General features: G+C 39.9%; 1 protein-coding gene across 4 annotated transcripts in view; it reads left to right on the top strand.

The window, feature by feature from the left end:
- sez6l (seizure related 6 homolog (mouse)-like) overlaps window positions 1-16,641 on the top strand; it is a 96,220-nt gene extending 79,579 nt beyond the window's left edge. The window contains exons 11-17 of one of the 4 annotated variants that reach the window (XM_084936106.1): window positions 4,512-4,706; window positions 7,731-7,922; window positions 8,559-8,753; window positions 12,814-12,849; window positions 13,139-13,253; window positions 13,619-13,724; window positions 14,006-16,641. In XM_084936106.1, coding sequence (XP_084792232.1) covers window positions 4,512-4,706; window positions 7,731-7,922; window positions 8,559-8,753; window positions 12,814-12,849; window positions 13,139-13,253; window positions 13,619-13,724; window positions 14,006-14,020 — 854 coding nt within the window. In that variant the 3' untranslated portion in view covers window positions 14,021-16,641. Of the gene's footprint in view, window positions 1-4,511; window positions 4,707-7,730; window positions 7,970-8,558; window positions 8,754-12,813; window positions 12,850-13,138; window positions 13,254-13,618; window positions 13,725-13,882 lie in introns of those variants that run through there. The other 3 variants (XM_084936105.1, XM_084936107.1, XM_084936108.1) reach the window with 3 other exon arrangements.
- Window positions 16,642-18,131: the final 1,490 nt, after the last annotated feature.

Below are 18,131 nucleotides of genomic sequence, written 5' to 3'. Positions count from 1 at the left end.
ATTCAATCACATCCTATTTATTTCAAAAATCATGCTCATCCACAAACAACCCTGAAGTTTCACAAAAAAACTAAAGAAGCTCTCCTGCTCGTTTATACACTGTATTCTGCAGTGCTTCCCATATCGACACCTTATAGTAATTTCTATGGGGACTTAGACACACTGTACAATTTACTCGTCACACGCTCACCGCAGGTTTCCCCAGGGATTATATCAAGTTAACAGTATGAATAGATAGTCTGCTGTCTTTGACTATATGTGGGTGTTGCAGTGTGTGTTTGTGAGGAGAATAAATTACAGTGCACACACACTGAGGCTGCACAGAAGAAGAGACTCAACTCAATAGAAATGAAAAACTGATTCAAGAACTTTACAAATCCCTAGAGGCCCATTATATCCTACAGTGTAATGCAATACTTTACATTCTCTGATCAATCATCAGAATTACATATCTTCAGTCTGCACATTGGTCCCAGCAGGAGACTGCTTACGTATGTCTCTTGGCTAACTTTTTAAAAAATCAAACAGCATTAACTTTATAAGTATTCAATATTTAGGAGGAGCTGCTAAAATTGGTTTTGTTTATTTTTTTGTTTGCACTTGAGACATTATAACTTTATATTACAATTGCATTACAACATTATAGGGAAAATGCAGGCCAAAGCAAGCTTAATATTGTGTTCAATATATATAAAAATCTAAAGCATCTTGAGGCAACTACTGTTGTGATCTGGCGCTACATAAAATTAAAATTGAAATGAAGTGATAAGGTCTATCTGCATTAAAAAAGTATAGACAATGCTGTATATGATTGATCACATAAGTATATTTTGTATGAACTACTTTTCAATACTGACATCGGAGAAGAAGTCCAAATAGACAAATCATAGAATAATGTGATTTTCTCTGCAGTCCTTCATAAGTCTTCATAAGTCTCATTTGGAGGACTTGTTTAAATGGTTGTCTTCCAAAATTTGCCTTCACAAAGGGCAACTTATACAAAAATCTATGCCATTAAGACAGTTACAAAAATAAGTGTGTCCATGCCAGCTTTGTTCCTCTTTATATTATTAAAATAAAAAGGCAGATCTGCCCAAGACCTAACATAGCAGGAAGGTTTGAACTGCACACTTTAATGCTGGAAAGATCAGATGATCCAATCCAAGATCAAATCAATTTGTTTAAAAAAAAACTACTCAATGATGAGGAATGCATTGATCTTGCTGAATCTCATTCTGCGTAATTAATTCATGATGTCTGAGGGCTTCTCATCATGTTACAGATGTACCATAGCCAAATTTTCAATGCAGCCTCTTTAAAGCTACACTAATCACTATTTTTTATATAAGCAGTTTTTCAAATGACTTAAACAATTCAAATCAATTATGTTTTATTGATTGTTTTTGATTTATTGAGTTGAGCAGAGACTTGCAAATGGGGCAAGGGACGACTGAGACAATATATACAAAAAGTGGTGACAAGGAAAATGGGAGCACAGCAGGAACAAATTAAAAATAACAAAACAGGGAAAGCAAACTGAGCACAAAGGACATGATACAAGTGACCATCAAAATAAAACAGGAACTGGCACACAGACAGACCGAGACAAGGACACTTACAGTTGACAAAAGAACAGAGGAAAGACAGGAAAACGTATGACACACTGGAGAGACAATGGATGAACCACGAGGAGGGGAACATGGAACAAGTAAGGGAGATGAAAGCAGACACGACTAAGGCATGGATTGAGAGGGCGAGGGACTCAGGGAAAGAGAGAAACACAGAAGGAGGGAACGAGAAACATGGAGGAGGAGTGCGAGGGACATGGACGGAAAAAGATTTAAACACCAATGACTTGACAGTCACATACAGGCAACACAGGGGAGAGACCAAGACACAAGAGTAACCTAACAAGAAACTAAACTGTGAATACAAAGGAACTCAAGAACTTGGAAAGAATAAACTCAAGATTGACTAGTGAGACTTGAATATCATCATCAAAATATAAAACAATCAACAAAACACAGGAAACTCAAAATACTGGTACGACGACCCAGAACAATGACAGTATATTAAGTGGTAATAAGTAGGAGTAACAGTTGGTATCAGTGCTATATACTGTCAACAATCAGCAATGACCTGGAAAATACTCTAATACTAAAATAATTTAAAAAATTGTAAACATTTTAAAAAAAATGCCTAGAAAAGGTTCTAGTGTATTGTCTTTCTTATTCCAAATGAAGGTAAAATTTATTAAATGAACATCACATTCTTTATGTGATGATGTGAAACAAGAACGTGAACTCACAAAACACAGATCGTCAGTCAGATCATAGACTTCTATAGAATCAGTCATAGACATAGTCTAGACATAATGCAAGTTTAAGGTATATTCATTTCTTTTCCACATATTAGATTATATTAACAGATATTAATAAATATATTTAATTTTCAGTATAGTGTTGAAAAAGTACTTCAAAAAAAGTGTTTGGTGGTGTTGTCATAGGGAACATGCAATGCGTAAAAAGACATAAGTGCAATATCCTTCTCTGACAAGTGCAATATCCTTTCATTGTGTTTCGCAGAACTGTATTTGTGTGTATTTATACTTTTACATTTACTATTTTATTTTATTATACTCTCAATTTTATTATATTGTTATTTTATTCTGTGGAATGCTAAGTGAAAGCATGTAAGAATGTATGCATGCTAGCTCTGCTCCAATTTCGCTGTACAATGCCTAAGTATAGTGATAATAAAGGAATTTAATTTTTATAAGCAGGAAGAGGTGCTAGGCTAAAACTAAACCCTTGTTAATCCTACACACACTCAATACTTCCCAAGGGCTTCATGGTTTGCACTTGGTCAGCAACTATCCTTTAACACCGCTGTCACAAGCTCACTGACCTAATAAATCAAAAATATGATATTTCTATGGATTCTTCTTCTTCTTCTTCTTCTTCTTCTTCTTCTTCATGTCCTTCAATGAGGGAAGACTAAGTACTACTTTGGCTCATTACCCTACCTTCAGGTGGAAAAAAGGGTGAAGGCCCACCTGAGTAACTTCATTAGATATCTCTGCAACGTAATACATATGTTTGGATTTTCTTAACATAGTGTGATAGTATTTAATTATTAACAATTTTGTTAAGAATTTTAGTATTTTTTGATTGATTAAAGTAAAAATCTTATATAGGAAAGTAAAAAATATTAGGAGAAAATTAGTTACTGTAATGTATGAAATTGAAAGCAGTGAAATATTGTGAGACAGCAAAACAGTGGCATACCCTGAGACCAAAAAAACAACATCAATGTGAAGTGCCAATTGATAGAAGTTCTTGCATTTTATTACTTTGATGGTATGTTGTATCTGCACTGTTTTTGAACGCAACTTGGTAATCAATCTCGCTAGCATTAGATAACAACATAACAAATACCTTGCCTAAATGTGTTTGCTTCTTCACCAAAAAACAAAACAAAAGTGAGAGTCATTGCAAAATAGTTTGAACAGCTTTTTTGGGGGGGGGGGGCAGGCAAAGTGGTCCGGGAATAAACTTTACTTAAACTTAGTGCTGTCAGTGTTAATCTCGTTAAAATGATGTTAACACAATAACTGCATTAATGCAGCAAATCTCCATTAGCGAGTAAGCGCGGATCACCCCGTGCGCGGGGCTGTACGGGGCTGCGCGATGCTAATGCGTTGACGACAAAGTGCTAACATTGAGGCTTCAAGATGTGTTGTCTAAGCTGGCTATGTTCGTCTTTTATGCACAGTGTTGTATTTGTTTTTTGTTTCATTAGAGCTCTTTGAGCGAGCACAAAGTCAGCCATTTGTATTGTTTTAACTCAAAGGTATGACTTTAAGTGTCCAGAATCTGCTGGAGTAAGGCAGCAGCAGAGATTCACATGAGAATGTGTTAATTTAAATGCATTCTGTTACTTTGCAGCAACCCCCCAAAATTATGACTGGTGGTACATCAACACAGCCAAGACAATTACCTGAGAGCTTTTAATAATTTTGTTGAGGACCCCTTCAGTGGAAATCTGAATTTAAACTCTGTCTTTTCATCAGCAGCTTTAGTAGCAAGGTGTCTGTGCCAGAGTGAATGTACTGGAGAGTTGATATTTGAAGACAGTCCATCACTGAGGAAATCCATACATCCATCACATTCTATCATATTGGAGTGGCTGTAGCTCAGGAGGTAGAGCAGATCATCTACTGATCGGAAGGTTGGTGGTTTGATCCCTGACTCCCTCTAGTCTGCATGCCAAATATCCTTGGGCAAGATATTAGTCGCTCTCCAATGCATCCATCGGAGTACGAATGTGTGTTATTTTAGATAGTAATACAAAAATATTCACTATTTACATGGAAATCAGCTGTGCTGTTGTCTTGACTTGTTTTTTTTTTCTTGACTTTCAGCTACCTGAACTAAGCCTGAACAATATATATTGGCATCGTAATAATGAAGCCATTAATCAGAATGTCTTTTCTTTCGTACTCTTGTCAGAGGTGTCTCGAAACGACTCTTGTCCAGATCTGCCTGAGATCCAGAATGGCTGGAAGACAACATCCCATGTTGCACTTGTGCGAGGGGCTTGTATAACCTACCAGTGCGATCCTGGTTATGACCTGGTGGGGCGAGAGACTCTCACCTGTCAGCTGGATCTTTCCTGGAGCTCACAACCCCCATTCTGTGAAAAAAGTCAGTTCTGCTTGTTTTATTTGTTTGTACAATAACCTTTATCTGTTCTTCATGGAATTAATTAATTTTAGGTATTTCCTTGGTCCCTACAGGAGGAATTTTTAATATAGTTGTTGACAAATTGGCCATTCATCTACTGCCATGGGCCTCATTTATCAGTGTGATTCATCAATATTATCATGTGCATGCGCATGAAATTGTCCAAAATGTCTTGGTAAGCTGGAACCAAGGGGCTGAGCCCAACTACTTAAAAACAACTCCACACTATGGAGTATTGTGAAGTTCGCTGATGACGCAGTGGTGTTGTGCCTCATCTCCAACAACGATGAGGTGGCCTACATGGACAAGGTGACAAACCTGGCATTGTGGTGTCAGGACAGCCACCTTCTGGTCTTGCAAACCAAGGAGCTGGTGGTGGACTTAGGAATGAGTAAACACCGAGTCTACAAGCCCCTTATCATTAATGGCGCTCTAGTGGAGAGGGTGTTGTCCTTCAAGTATCTCAGTGTCCACATCTCCTCAGACCCGACATGGTCTGCTCACATTAAGGTCCAGTCCAAAAAGGCTAGGCAGCGCCCGTACCATTTCCAACAACTGAGGAAGTTCGGGGTCTCTCCAGTGATCCTCAGGACTTTCTATTCAGGCGCTGTGGAGAGCATCCTCACACAGAACATCACATCCTGGTATAGGAATAGCTGTGTTCAGGACTGAAAAGCTCTTCAGAGAGTGATTGGTGCAGCAGAACACTGCTGCAGGTCTATTCTCCCTCCCTCCCTACAGGACATTTACACCAGGAGATGTTGGTCCAGAGCAGCAGATATTAAAGGACTCGCCCCAACTGTTTCAACTTCTGCAATCAGGCAGAAGTTTCCGCACAATCGGGGCAACAGAGAGACTCAAGAGGAGCTTCTATCCTCAGGTCGTCCAAGTCCTAAATCTGAACATGCCCCCACTACCCTTATGGCATCCCTAAGTGAATGAAACAGGACCATACATCATGTTCTTGTCCCATTCCAGAACTTTCACGGTCATATTTCATATCATATCTGATTCATTATTACATCACAGGCTGCTACACTGATCATGCTCGTCACTCTGTTGAATTACTCTGTTTATATTACTTCGGTCACTTGTTTACTCTACGTGCTATCAATACATTGCTGTGCTAATATGGCACAAAACACTTTAACATTCCGTTGCATGTACATTTTAAGATTTTTAATTTAAATTTTCCAGATATTTTTATTTATTTAATTTACTTATTGTCTATAATGTCTTGCACAGTCAAATGAGGAGTTCAGGACACATTTCACTGTGTGTTGTACTCATATGACTATGCATGTGACAAATAAAGAATCTTGAATCTTGAATCCACTTGATGTAAGGCTTGGATGCAGCTGCTTGACCATGACCATTCAGTGAAGCTCTCTGAGCACTGTTCTTGACCTTATCTGAAGACCACATGAAGTTTGGAGGTCTGTAGAGGTTGAATCTGCAGAAAATTGGTTACCTCTGCACACTATGCACTTCAGCATCCACTTACCGCACTGTAATTTTATGTGACCTACTACTTCATGGTTGACTTGTTGTAATTCCAACTGCTTCCACTTTGCTATAATACCACCAACACCATTGGGGTGGCTGCAGCTCAGGTGGTAGAGCAGGTCAGCTACTAACTAACCTTGTTGCTCTCTGTTGCATCCATCGGAGTGTGAATGTGTTTGAATGTTATACAGTAAGCACTTAACAGTTAGAAAAAGTGCTTGTGTGAATGGGTACAGTTGACTGTGGAATATTTAGTAGCATTAAATTTCACGACCGCACTCGTTTCACAGCTGGAATCCTGTCATGGTACCACACTGGAATTCACTGAGCTCATGAGAGGGACCCAGTCTGTCACAAATGTTTGTCGAAGCAGTCTGTTTGTCTAAATGCCTCATTTTTTACACCTGTGGCAATGGAAGTGACTGGAAGACCTGTGTTCAATGATTTGGAGGGCTGAGTGAATACATTTGGCAACATAGTGTGTATTATAGTACAAATAAATTTGTACTATAATTTGCCAGACTGATTTTATAAGTCAAATTGTCTTGTGGTGGGATGGGACCAGAAGTTGTTATAGTACTAATTTCTGCAAAGAACCCAAGGTTTAATCAACATGATTCACCCTCTCCGCAACATCTAGAGTGGAAGGCTCTGCAACTGTGACACAGGACCTGATGCACTAGCACAATGTGATGCGTTTCTTAGCACTGCTGCCTCACAGCAAGAAAGTCCTGTGTTTGAATCAACTGACCATACAAATAAAGGGCCCAGTAGTGTCAAACATCTATGACATTGGCCCTTCTGTTTTTCAGCTTTTGCCTATTCCAGGAGCTCCAGCTCTAACAGGACATTTTAAACAGTATAAAATTTGGGGAATTTGGAATTCAGTGACACAGTATGGAATTTGGGGGGGAAACGTTTACTGGATACCCTTAGTTCATTCTTAATCTTACAAATGAACTGGTATTTGTAAAGGACCTTTTTAATTTTACTGACCATCAAAGCTTTATGTAGTTCACACAGTAAGAACAAACTTCACACACTTCTTGTTGTGCTGCAACTATGGTGACCTCTGCATCGCTGTGCTGATATACAAGACAGATAAACTTATCAGAATTTTTGCCATCCTTTCAGCAAAACCTGAGATTTTAAGAGTAAAATTAATATTTTCCATTCTTTATGAATTTGTTTTTGTATCAGGCTTGAACATATACACCCTAAGAGTGATAAAACCCCACTCTAAATATGTAACTTTTACTGCTTGGAACCATATTTGTGCATTTTGGATCTCAAACAAGTTACCTTGAATTAAAAAAATTAGCCCTAGCAAGTACATTCATGTAGATTGTACCTGCTCTGCTCTTGGGCATATAATAGTGTCTATATGGGCTTATTTTATTTTTTATCAAAATGTATTATTGTTTTTATAAAATTATATCTCTTATCATTCATCACAGTCTCTGCTGTCTTTTTTCTCAGTCATGTACTGTTCAGATCCTGGCCATGTTGAGCATGCTACCAGAACCCTGTCTGACCCGAAACTCCTAGTGGGGACAACCATTCAGTATAGCTGCAACACAGGCTTCATCCTACAGGGCGGCGCCACTATCACATGCTATGGACGTGAGCCAGGAACGCCTGTGTGGACATCTCATCTGCCTCACTGTGTCTGTGGGTATTTGAAAGAATGTTTCCAGACATAAAAGAAGACATGGGAGGTTAGTCAGTTCTCAACCGGCAATTGCTGATATGTATTTTAGCAAACTGGTGAGCTGAAGGGTCCCGTAGTTTACTAGTAGTATGTTAGCATCAGAATTTCAGAAGCCTATCATCTGGATAGGGAGTCGCATATGACACTTAACTGAAGATAAGAGGCTCTTTTCCCTGCTTTTTCAGTCCAAAATGAGTGGGTTTGTGTGATTTCTTGCAAAAAAGGCCTGGCTCTCTCTTTCCTCTGCTGACAAAGATCACAGCGTCTCTGCATGCCAGAGACGATGCTTCATCACTCACATTTTATCTCAGCAGTCATGATATTTGCGTGTGTCTGTGTGTGTGTGTGTGTGTGTGTGTTTTCAGGGTTATTAATGTTTGGGTGAAGTGTTTGATATGTAAATGTGATGCTAATGCACCATAGCAATCAACCCTCAGCCACCTGGAGGTGGAGGCGGAGATTATCCGTGAGTCATGTCACCTCAGCCAGGGTTTGTCAAAACCTGTCAGTCGAGCTATGACGCAGAAACCTCTGATTTGTGCTGAGAAACTCAATGAGTTCCATGCAGTTTCTTTTTCTTTCTTCTTTTTATCTAGCTGAGGATTCTGTTTCCTGTGAAAACCCCGGTCTCCCTGACAACGGCTACCAGATCCTGTCCAAGAGACTTTACCTGCCTGGCGAGTCCCTAACCTTTGTCTGTTACCAAGGTTACGAGCTCATAGGAGAGGTTGCAATTAAATGCATCCTTGGAAATCCTTCTTTTTGGAGCGGCCCACTTCCACTCTGCAGGGGTGAGATTTTTGAAGGACAATTTATTTTAATATATGTTATTATAGAAATTTTTTAGAGGCTTTAGATTATTCTGATTCACAAGAACACTAACTCCTGTAAAGTTGCGATCAGACGTTTATATCCACCCATCATGCACATGAATGTAATGGAAATATGGGGTTTCTAATGATGTCTTTGAACTATCAGAAGTCAGAAGTATACATACAGGCTTAAATAAAATAAAAATAATATATATATATATATATATGTATATACACATCCACTCTGGATATATATAATAAATAATTCCCCCTCGCCCCTGTGGGCGGTCTATCCTTCAAGTTCGGGTCCTTTACCGGAGGCCTGGGAGCTTGAATGTCCTGCGCAGTATCTTAGCTGTTCCAAGGACTGCGCTCTTCTGGACCGAGATCTCTGATGTTGTTCCTGGGATCTTATGGAGCCACTCGCCTAGCTTGGGAGTCACCACACCTAGTGCTCTGATTACAACTGGGACCACTGTTACCTTCACCCTCCACATCTTCTTGAGCTCTTCTCTGAGCCCTTGGTACTTCTCCAGCTTCTCATGTCATTCAGAATTGCTACATCTATCACTACGGCCATCTTTCTCTGCTTGTCTACCACCACTATGTCTGGTTGGTTAGCCATCACCATTTTATCCGTCTGTTTCTGGAAGTCTCCTATTTTAACGTCGGAACTTGTTTCTGTATATTATGCTGGCCACTTGGTTATGGTGTTGCCCTGCATAGCATTCCACGTATGCCCTGCCTGCTAGCATCTTGCAGCCTACTGTTATGCTCTGGATTGTCTCAAGGGCATCTTTACACAGCCTGCACATGGGGTGTTGTCTGGTATGATAGACCACAGACTTTATGGATCTTGTACTCAGAGCTTGTTCCTGTGCTGCCATGAGTAGTGCCTCTGTGCTGTCTTTCAGCCCGGCTTTGTTCATCCACTGGTAGGATTTCTGGGTGTCAGCTACCTCCTCTATCTGCTGGTGGTACATACCATACAGGGGCCTGTCCTGCCATGATGGTTCCTCCACTTCCTCAGGTTTATTGCTGCCTGAGGTATTCACTCAGCACGTGGTCGATTGGGGCTATCTTCCTGATGTATTCCTGATGTCCCCTGGCTCCTTCCTTCCGCTTAGCATACAAGTTCAGGGTGCTGGACTTGGGGTGAAACCCTCAATCCATGGTCAGGAGCTTCCTGGTCTTGATGTCAGTGGCTTCTATCTCCTCCTTTGGCCAGCTTATTATCCCAACCTGATCACGGGCAGGGCGTAGGTGTTGATAGCCCAGATCTTGTTCTTACCGTTCAGGTGACTCCTCAGGACTTCCCTGATCCTCTGCAGGTACTTGGTGGTTGCAGCTTTCCTAGCAGCCTCTTCATGGTTCCCATTTGCCTGTGGGATCCCAAGGTACTTGTAGCCGTCCTCTATGTCTACAATGTTGCCTTCTGGTAGTTCGATCCCCTCAGTTCTGACTAGGGGTGGGTTTTGATAATCGATTTATCGATTAAAATCGATTCTGGCTTGGATAACGTGATATCGATTCATTAAAGTCCTGAATCGATTTTTTAATATTAATTTATTTTGCCCGAAACGGCAGAATCTCAGGTTAAACCTCACAAAATTTCAAGAACCGCCAAACAGCTAAAACAGTAAATGAGAGCAGGTACACGGACTCTGCACAAAGACGTAAACACAAAGCGCGGACCCGCCGACGGATCAGAATCAGTGAGATGTCGCCTTTCTCACCCGACGGCACGGACACGGTCGGGGCTGAAAGCCGACAGATCACTGATTCTGATGTTTCGGCGGGTCCGCGCTTTGTGTTTACGCCCTTTTTGCGCTGATAGTTGCTGTTAGTTTTATCTCTCTCCAAACAATATTGACTGAACCAGCAGCAAAAGGAGATCCAAACTACGCTTCACAAAAACATCGTCATTAATTCCCTCTGACTTTTGCTGTTTTGCTTCCACCGAGATAAAATCACACTTCATGCAGAGCTCTCTCTCTCTCTCTCTCTCTCTCTCTCTGTGTATACTTCAAGAACAGTTTCCCATCTAAAAATCTGTTTTCTTCATTATTCGCTTGCTTGTTACGCACAAGTCTACCATTATTTACAGCGCTGTCGGCCACTGTTTTTTTTCCTTTTACTTACTTCCGAAAAGAAAACCTAATTTCTGCCGTTCAATAGGCTTCTGGACAAATGTAAACTTTTAAAAATTATGCAAAATGCAAAACGTGTAGCCGTGTCTCTAAAAAAAACGCTGTAACTTCAGAGGTAATGTTCATATGTTGATTAATGGTTTTCTTTCGTTTTTGATGTACTGCAGAATATTTTTTAAAATCCCAGGCCAGGAAAATCACCTTCATGTTTTTCTGTGTTTTATCTTCAGCTACTTTGACACAAAGGCATCTGCTGTGATGCTTACACCTTTGATAAAGTCTTGCAAGTGTCAGCTTCCCTTTTATAGATACAAAAATATGTAAATGTACTGATCTGAATTATAATATTTCTGACTGTCTGAGGCAAAATTTCCCAGATTTAAATCGAATTGAATCAAATCGAATCGAATCGAATCGAATTGTGGATCGAATCGATTCGGGACCTTGTGAATCGGAATCTAATCGATTCTAGAAATCAGTGACAATACCCAGCCATAGTTCTGACTACCTTCCCTCTCTTTGTTATCATCCGACTACACTTCTCCAGTCCGAACGACATTTCGATGTCATTGCTTTCTTTCCTGGTGGTGTGGATCAGTGAATTTATGTCTTCTTCACTCTTGGCATACAGCTTGATGTCATCCATGTGGAGGAGGTGGCTGACAATTGCTCCATTCTGTAGTCGGTATTCATAGCCAGTCTTGTTAAAGATCTCACTGAGGGGGTTCAGGCCTATGCAGAACAGCAGTGGGGCCACTATGTCCTTGGTAGAGCCTGCACTTGATGGTGACTTGTGCTATGGTCTTGAAGTTGGCATCTAGTGTTGTACCCCACATTCCCATCCCCATTCTTGATGAAGACTCTTAGGGTCCTGTTGATCTTGTACAATTCTAGACATTCCAGGATCCAGGTGTGGGGCATCGAGTCATAGGCCTTCTTGTAATCAATCCAGGCAGTGCACAGGTTGGTAAGCCTACAACTGCAGTGTCGGACGACTGCTTAGTCTACCAGTAGCTATCTATGTGTATAGCCTATATACTATTATTAATTCATTATGTAAATCTCCAATAATCTAGGAAAATGAAGGCCATGTCAAAGTTTTTGCATGTCTTTTCCATGCTGTTATCCTTGTATAGTTTTTGCTGTTGTGCTAAAAACTCAAGGAGATGAGTGTCAGGGTCAGGGTGCTGTCTCACTGCAGGGAATTTTCAGGCTGAATCCTCCTGAAGGTTCCCAAGCTCAGAGCTGGAGGCATATTTAAAACGTCTTTTGGGTCTTTCACCTTCCCTCTGCTTTTACCATCACCTGAGCTGCCACATAATATAAATGGTAACATTCCATAAAATTGCAAAGCCTAAAAACAAGAAATCTTTAATATGCTCTGTGAATTTTTATTTATAGACATTTATCAAAAAATAGCTGGCTGTGTCACTGAATATTGTGCAAGTATCATTTTGTTATACCATATTCACAATGGACCAGCATTATGGTTTGACTGGGGCTTATTGCTAAATTCTGGAAATTACTGAGGCTCCATGAGTCACCTTTTCTGAAAAAAAAAAAACAAGCATCTCTTACTTGCTTAATAGCTCTGTTTAACCCAAACCTCAATCTTTTGCTAAACTGAAACAAAAATAATCCCATGGAATTAATGTTGATGGATTAAATAAAACTGATCAATTAAATATTACATGGTCTCCTATTTCACAAATTGCTGTGAGACAGGGTTGAATTGGAATACATAAGAAAAGAAAGCTTGACAGATATTAACAATAGGAAGAGTGGGCATTAGCGAACATACAATTCAAGAGAACGTTATGTAAACAAATTCAACATAAAAAGTTATGTCAATTTTCATATGCACTGACTGACAGAATGATGTCTTGCAGCCAACCAAGACTGCTTTGGCAACCATGCTTTGGAAGGTGAGTGTCTGTGTACAGTATGTGCTGTGGGCTAAAACCCTACACAGTCTGTTTTATAGAATTACAAAAAAAACCCTCAAACAAACCACCTCACAGGCAACAAAGCTTTACCTGTCTGTGTGCTCTCCCTGCATTTGCATCAACTTCATTCCCATGTTTTGTGATTTCACAGAGCATCCACCTATGTTTGCTAAACCACCTCTAATGAAACCTTTAGAAGATTTATGTATTCTCTGGATAATGATCTGCGGTTAAATAAACCTTGTTTTATTCATGTTTTGTCTGTCAGTTGCAGAAGCGACTGCAGGTTCCCCTTTGGATGGAGGAAACATAGCACTGGCCATTTTCATCCTCATTCTGTTGCTGTCTGTGCTGCTGGGAGGAGTGTACGTCTATGTCACTCGGTAAGATCCTAGACCATGAAATTTATATACAAGGGTGAGACCTTAATTGTTTCTGACTGTTATTGTCTTGATAACATTTGTTTAATTAGCACAGTCTGGGTCACAGCTCATACTATGCAGGCTCTTGGTCAGAACCCCATTGGTGTCACCTTTTAACTCACTTACCGCTATAACTGTAGCAAAAAGTTAGGGGTCTTTCACATAATCTAGACCTCAAAAGTAATGCAACATATTTGTTTCTTAGAAAACTAGAAGAAAAGTCTTTGGCAGTCGCACACTGGCGCTGAGCCATTGTGAAGGAACAGGTACTAAAACTCTGAATTTGTGTTTTTTTGTGTCTGTTTTTTCCTCATTATGTATATTAGGTGCAGATATAACTCCAACTTAAGGCTGCCACTTATCTACCCTCACCCTTACCGACAGATCACTGTGGAGACAGAGTTTGACAACCCGCTCTATGAAACAGGAGGAGTAAGTTCTATTCAGTTAAGTTCAAACGAATTGAATTGAATTTTATTTAGATACTGCCAAAATTGCAACAACAAATACCTCAAGTGTGGGGTAAAAGCTGCAGGAGTACATTCAATGTGTCCATTCCTTTGATTTAATAATTCTCATTTCAATTACAGCAGGACACTCGAGAGTATGAAGTATCGATATGAGAATCTTCTCAAAAGATATTTGTGAAGCGTGACAAGACTGACCGCCCTGACCTAACTCTTCACACTCTCCTCTCTCGCTTCTCCACCCAGGAGGAGGCGATGTAAATACAAATAATGATGTCCAGCCCCTTCTGCATTGATGGATCCTGTTCTCTCCTTCTCTGATGTGACAGCTTTTGTAGACATTATGGGAATTATGAGAGGTTACTTGAACCAAAAAGGAGAAAGACAATTGATAGTCAGCAACTGACCAGTCTACCAGTCTGGGAGAGGTTGAATGATAGAGGAAATGGGGAAAAGGCCCAAATAACATCTGAGAACATCAAACATGGGTCATTTTCACACATGTACTGCAGTTCCTAACTTTTCTAGATAATACCTAACTGAGGTCCGAGAGTTGGATTGAACATTAGGCAGCCATTAACTTGCCAGCTGCCTAGTCTGTGTGATAGCAGGACTAGTGCACCCACTAGTGCAAGTAAATGCACGAGTGAGTGTTGTATGTACTGCCTAATGCACACTCTATACAAGCAACTTTCTCACCTAAAACACATGAATCATTTTCCAGAAAAACAAATTCCTCTGAAGTATTTCTTGTTGTGTATTACATATAAGGAAAAATATGGAAAATATTCCAGTTAGGTTCTTGTGAAATTGTCTGAAGTTCATGTGTGAAAATGGCTATTGTGGGAAATGAAGGAGGGAGGGATAGGAAATGAGAGAAATGTGGGTATCAAAGCACTTTTTAGTATATTTTTCTTGACTGTAAAAGTCTTAAGAGGTGAAGTTATAATCCTTAAGATTTAACAGATTTTTGAAACTATTTATCATGATTTTTTTCTGCAGTAGTCTTTGAATAGTCTCAAATTCTGTAATTCTGTAATCGCTATACATTAATTACCAGTTCCAGGCAGGATTCAAATTGTCTTTACACAAAGAAGATATTCACAGAAATCAAGACTCACAAGTATGCACAGCAGAGTGCTGTATCATTAATCAAATATCCACTTAAATGTTGAGAAATTTCCAGAAAATCTGCAAAGGATCCACCTTGTTATGTAAATATAAAGAGCTGGTTTATAGAGGTTAGCAGTTTTGTTTTGTGTTCCTCTCACTGCAGAAGAACAGTTAATGTGAAAAACATCTCTAATGTATTTATAAGTTCCTTTTCTGTACCAGATTAAGCTTAATGTTTATACTCTGAAACGCTGTTGAGCTAGTTTCAGTTTGAAGACTCCAGTTTTAAAAACTGAGACTTGAGACTGTGAAACAATGAAGCACATATGGCTGCCACCTAGAGACTACTTATATATTTGAAATCACACAAGTATGTCTTTTATTCTTCTTCTGTTGGTACTCTTTTCCCATTGCCATGCTTCCTCAGGATATGGATAATGCTAACATTACCATTGCATTTACTTTACGATTAATTCCTATCTGTGTTTAAGCAACTTTGACTGATTAGCACTTGTGTGCTATTTTCAGTAAAACTTTACCTCAGCGCACGTATGATCAGTGTACATGAATAGTCATTGTGATATGCAGGTTTGTTTGTATAGACACGGGCCGTTTCAGAAACTGGATAAAAACAGCATTTCAGAAAACATTTTTTTTTTTTTTACCTGTTGTGTAGTTGTAAGCTAGCTTTCTAGTAAGTTCCTGTTAAATTCAGCCTTTGACTGAATTCTGCAGAAACTCCAAGAAGCATTTTTTATGTTATTTCCATAAAGTCTCTCTGCTTTTTTCTTTTCATCTTTGTATGTTTATGATTCAGGACTTCGTATACAGTGGTCTCCAAAAGTATGCTAACAGTACGGTAAAATTTCACTTTACTTTAGCATCCATTTTTATCACATCATGCTAGCACACCAGCTTAATGGATACAGAACTTCTGCAGAATAAGAAACAATAATATGAACATTTTCAAACAGAATTTATAGTGACAACCTGTTTCAGATGTACCTCAGATGTTGGTGCCCAGTGCCCAATGGAGCTGTGTGGTACAGCCCATCTGATAAGTGTGGATATTTTCAGTAAGGTTATACTATATAATCAGTCTATTACTTAACACTAGTTAGCTGATATTTGTGTCTTTGTATTGTAGACATACACTTTAGGAAAACAACATGCTAAGCATGCTCACTAGCATTAAAAATTATTTTATGGCAACACTGATCTTACTTAATACATCTATGGTCTGGTAAAAGCACCGTTTGTTGTTACTATGGTAAACACAAGTGTTCTTAAATTACCCAGGACTGAAATCTTAAGGATTACAACTTCTAAAATGTCATATAGAATGCTAAAGGTGGGTTTATTTCACATATCCATTTCATATTCACATTCATGAGTCATGAAAAGTCCTGTCTTTTCGTAAACTGGAAATCAATATTTAGAAAAAAGTAAAGGTCAGTGCTTTCTTTTATTTGTTACCCAGTCTGACACAGGATTTGCAGTACTGTTGTTATATTTCTCTCACATGTAGTTCAATTGATGGACTGTAACAGACTGGCCTCAGTATTGCTGGGTCTGGACTAGCAGCGTAAATAGTGTAGCTGTAGTTAACTTATTGGTCTTCTGGTACAAGCTCAGCAAACCAACCAGATGATGTATTTATTTTGATGTACTGTACATGTGATGTTTTATGCAGATGGATAAATGTACATTTTCGTTATGAGAATACAAATGTTAACAGTTTCCCTAAATAAATGGTAAAACCTTAAAAACTTCAAAGGATTCTTTTTAAACACTGAGGTATTTTGTTTTGTCTTATTTTGCTAAAGGAAACCAATGGAAAAATGATTACACCTTTTTTTTAATCCAATGTCTAGCCAGACAAGACATCTGATACTCCCAAAAAGTTGATTTTGTTCCTCTGGACGTAGCAATTTCAGTGGAAGAAACATTTCATCACTCATCCAAGTTACTTCATAAGTCAGCATCCCTCCTTGTACAGGATGTGACTTCCTGTTCATTGAAAGAGTGGTTACTGGCCTGTAGGTGTGAATAGACTGCGGAGTCCTGGCCTGACGAGTTAGCTCTTTTGTGCTATCCACTTAGCCGGAGGTTGCTTGGTTTTCCTGATGTATAAATCATGGCTATCCTCCTGGCACTTAACAGCATACACCACATTAGTGTGGGCGATCGTTGCTCAAGAGTTGGGTGTTCGTCTTGTAATTGGGAGGTTGCCGGATCGAGCCCCGGCTCCGACAGTCTCAGTCGTTGTGTCCTTGGGCAAGACACTTCACCCGTTGCCTACTGGTGGTGGTCAGAGGGCCCGGTGGCGCCAGTGTCAGAGGCAGCCTCGCCGCTGTCAGTGCGCCCCAGGGCGGCTGTGGCTACACTGTAGCTTGCCATCACCAGTGTGTGAATGGGTGGATGATTGTGTATAGTGTAAAGTGCTTTGGGGTCCTTAGGACTATGGGGCTATACAAATACAGACCATTTACCATTACTCAGTTTGTGCCAGGGAGATTTCCATCAGTAACGGGGGACATTTAAGAGGTATACTGTAAATCAACGCATACGTATTGACTCTCATTGTATAAGTATTGACTCTTACTCTGTTTGTGCCAGGGAATGGATCCTTGGAGTGGACCAATTTTTGGCGCAGTGTATTTTAGAGCTTGAAAGCCACAGAGACACGGTCGGCTGGCTGTTGCTCAGGTGGTACCGCAGGTCACCTACTAACCCGGAAGGTTGGTGGTTCGGCCTCAGTGTGCTCCAGTCTGCATGCCAAGTATCCTTGGGCAAGATACTAACCCCATGTTACTCTCTGATGCATCCATCAGAGTGTGAATGCTAGATAGGAAGCACTTAGAAACAGCATTAAAAAAATGATTTGTGAATGCACAAGTTGTGTGAAGCCCTTTGAATGCTCAGATAGAGTAGAAAAGTGCTATATAAGAACCAGTCCATTTACCATTTTGGGAGAAAATGCATCTCAGCTGTTCCAATAATCCTGACACATAAGGGATCACTGAGGGTTTTTGCTTAGGCAGCAGTTGTCCTTCTTCTCTCCTGGATTGTCTGGGGCATTCTTTAGGTGCAGGTTTGACAAATGTCCGGCTTGGATAACCATATTCACTTAGGGCCTTCTTGATATGATGTTCTTCTGCTTCCCTGGCAGCTGTTTCTGTGGGAATGGTGTTCTAGCCTCTTTTAGAGTTGGATGTCTCGAGACTGGTCTTCTCGAGACCACTTTTACGTGGTCTTG

Source organism: Perissodus microlepis, chromosome 7, assembly GCF_051167445.1.
Source record: "Perissodus microlepis isolate ML-2025 ecotype Zambia chromosome 7, ASM5116744v1, whole genome shotgun sequence".
Classification (NCBI taxonomy): domain Eukaryota; kingdom Metazoa; phylum Chordata; class Actinopteri; order Cichliformes; family Cichlidae; genus Perissodus; species Perissodus microlepis.
Note: the sequence above shows the minus strand (reverse complement) of the source record. Positions and strands in the feature narration are given on the sequence as shown.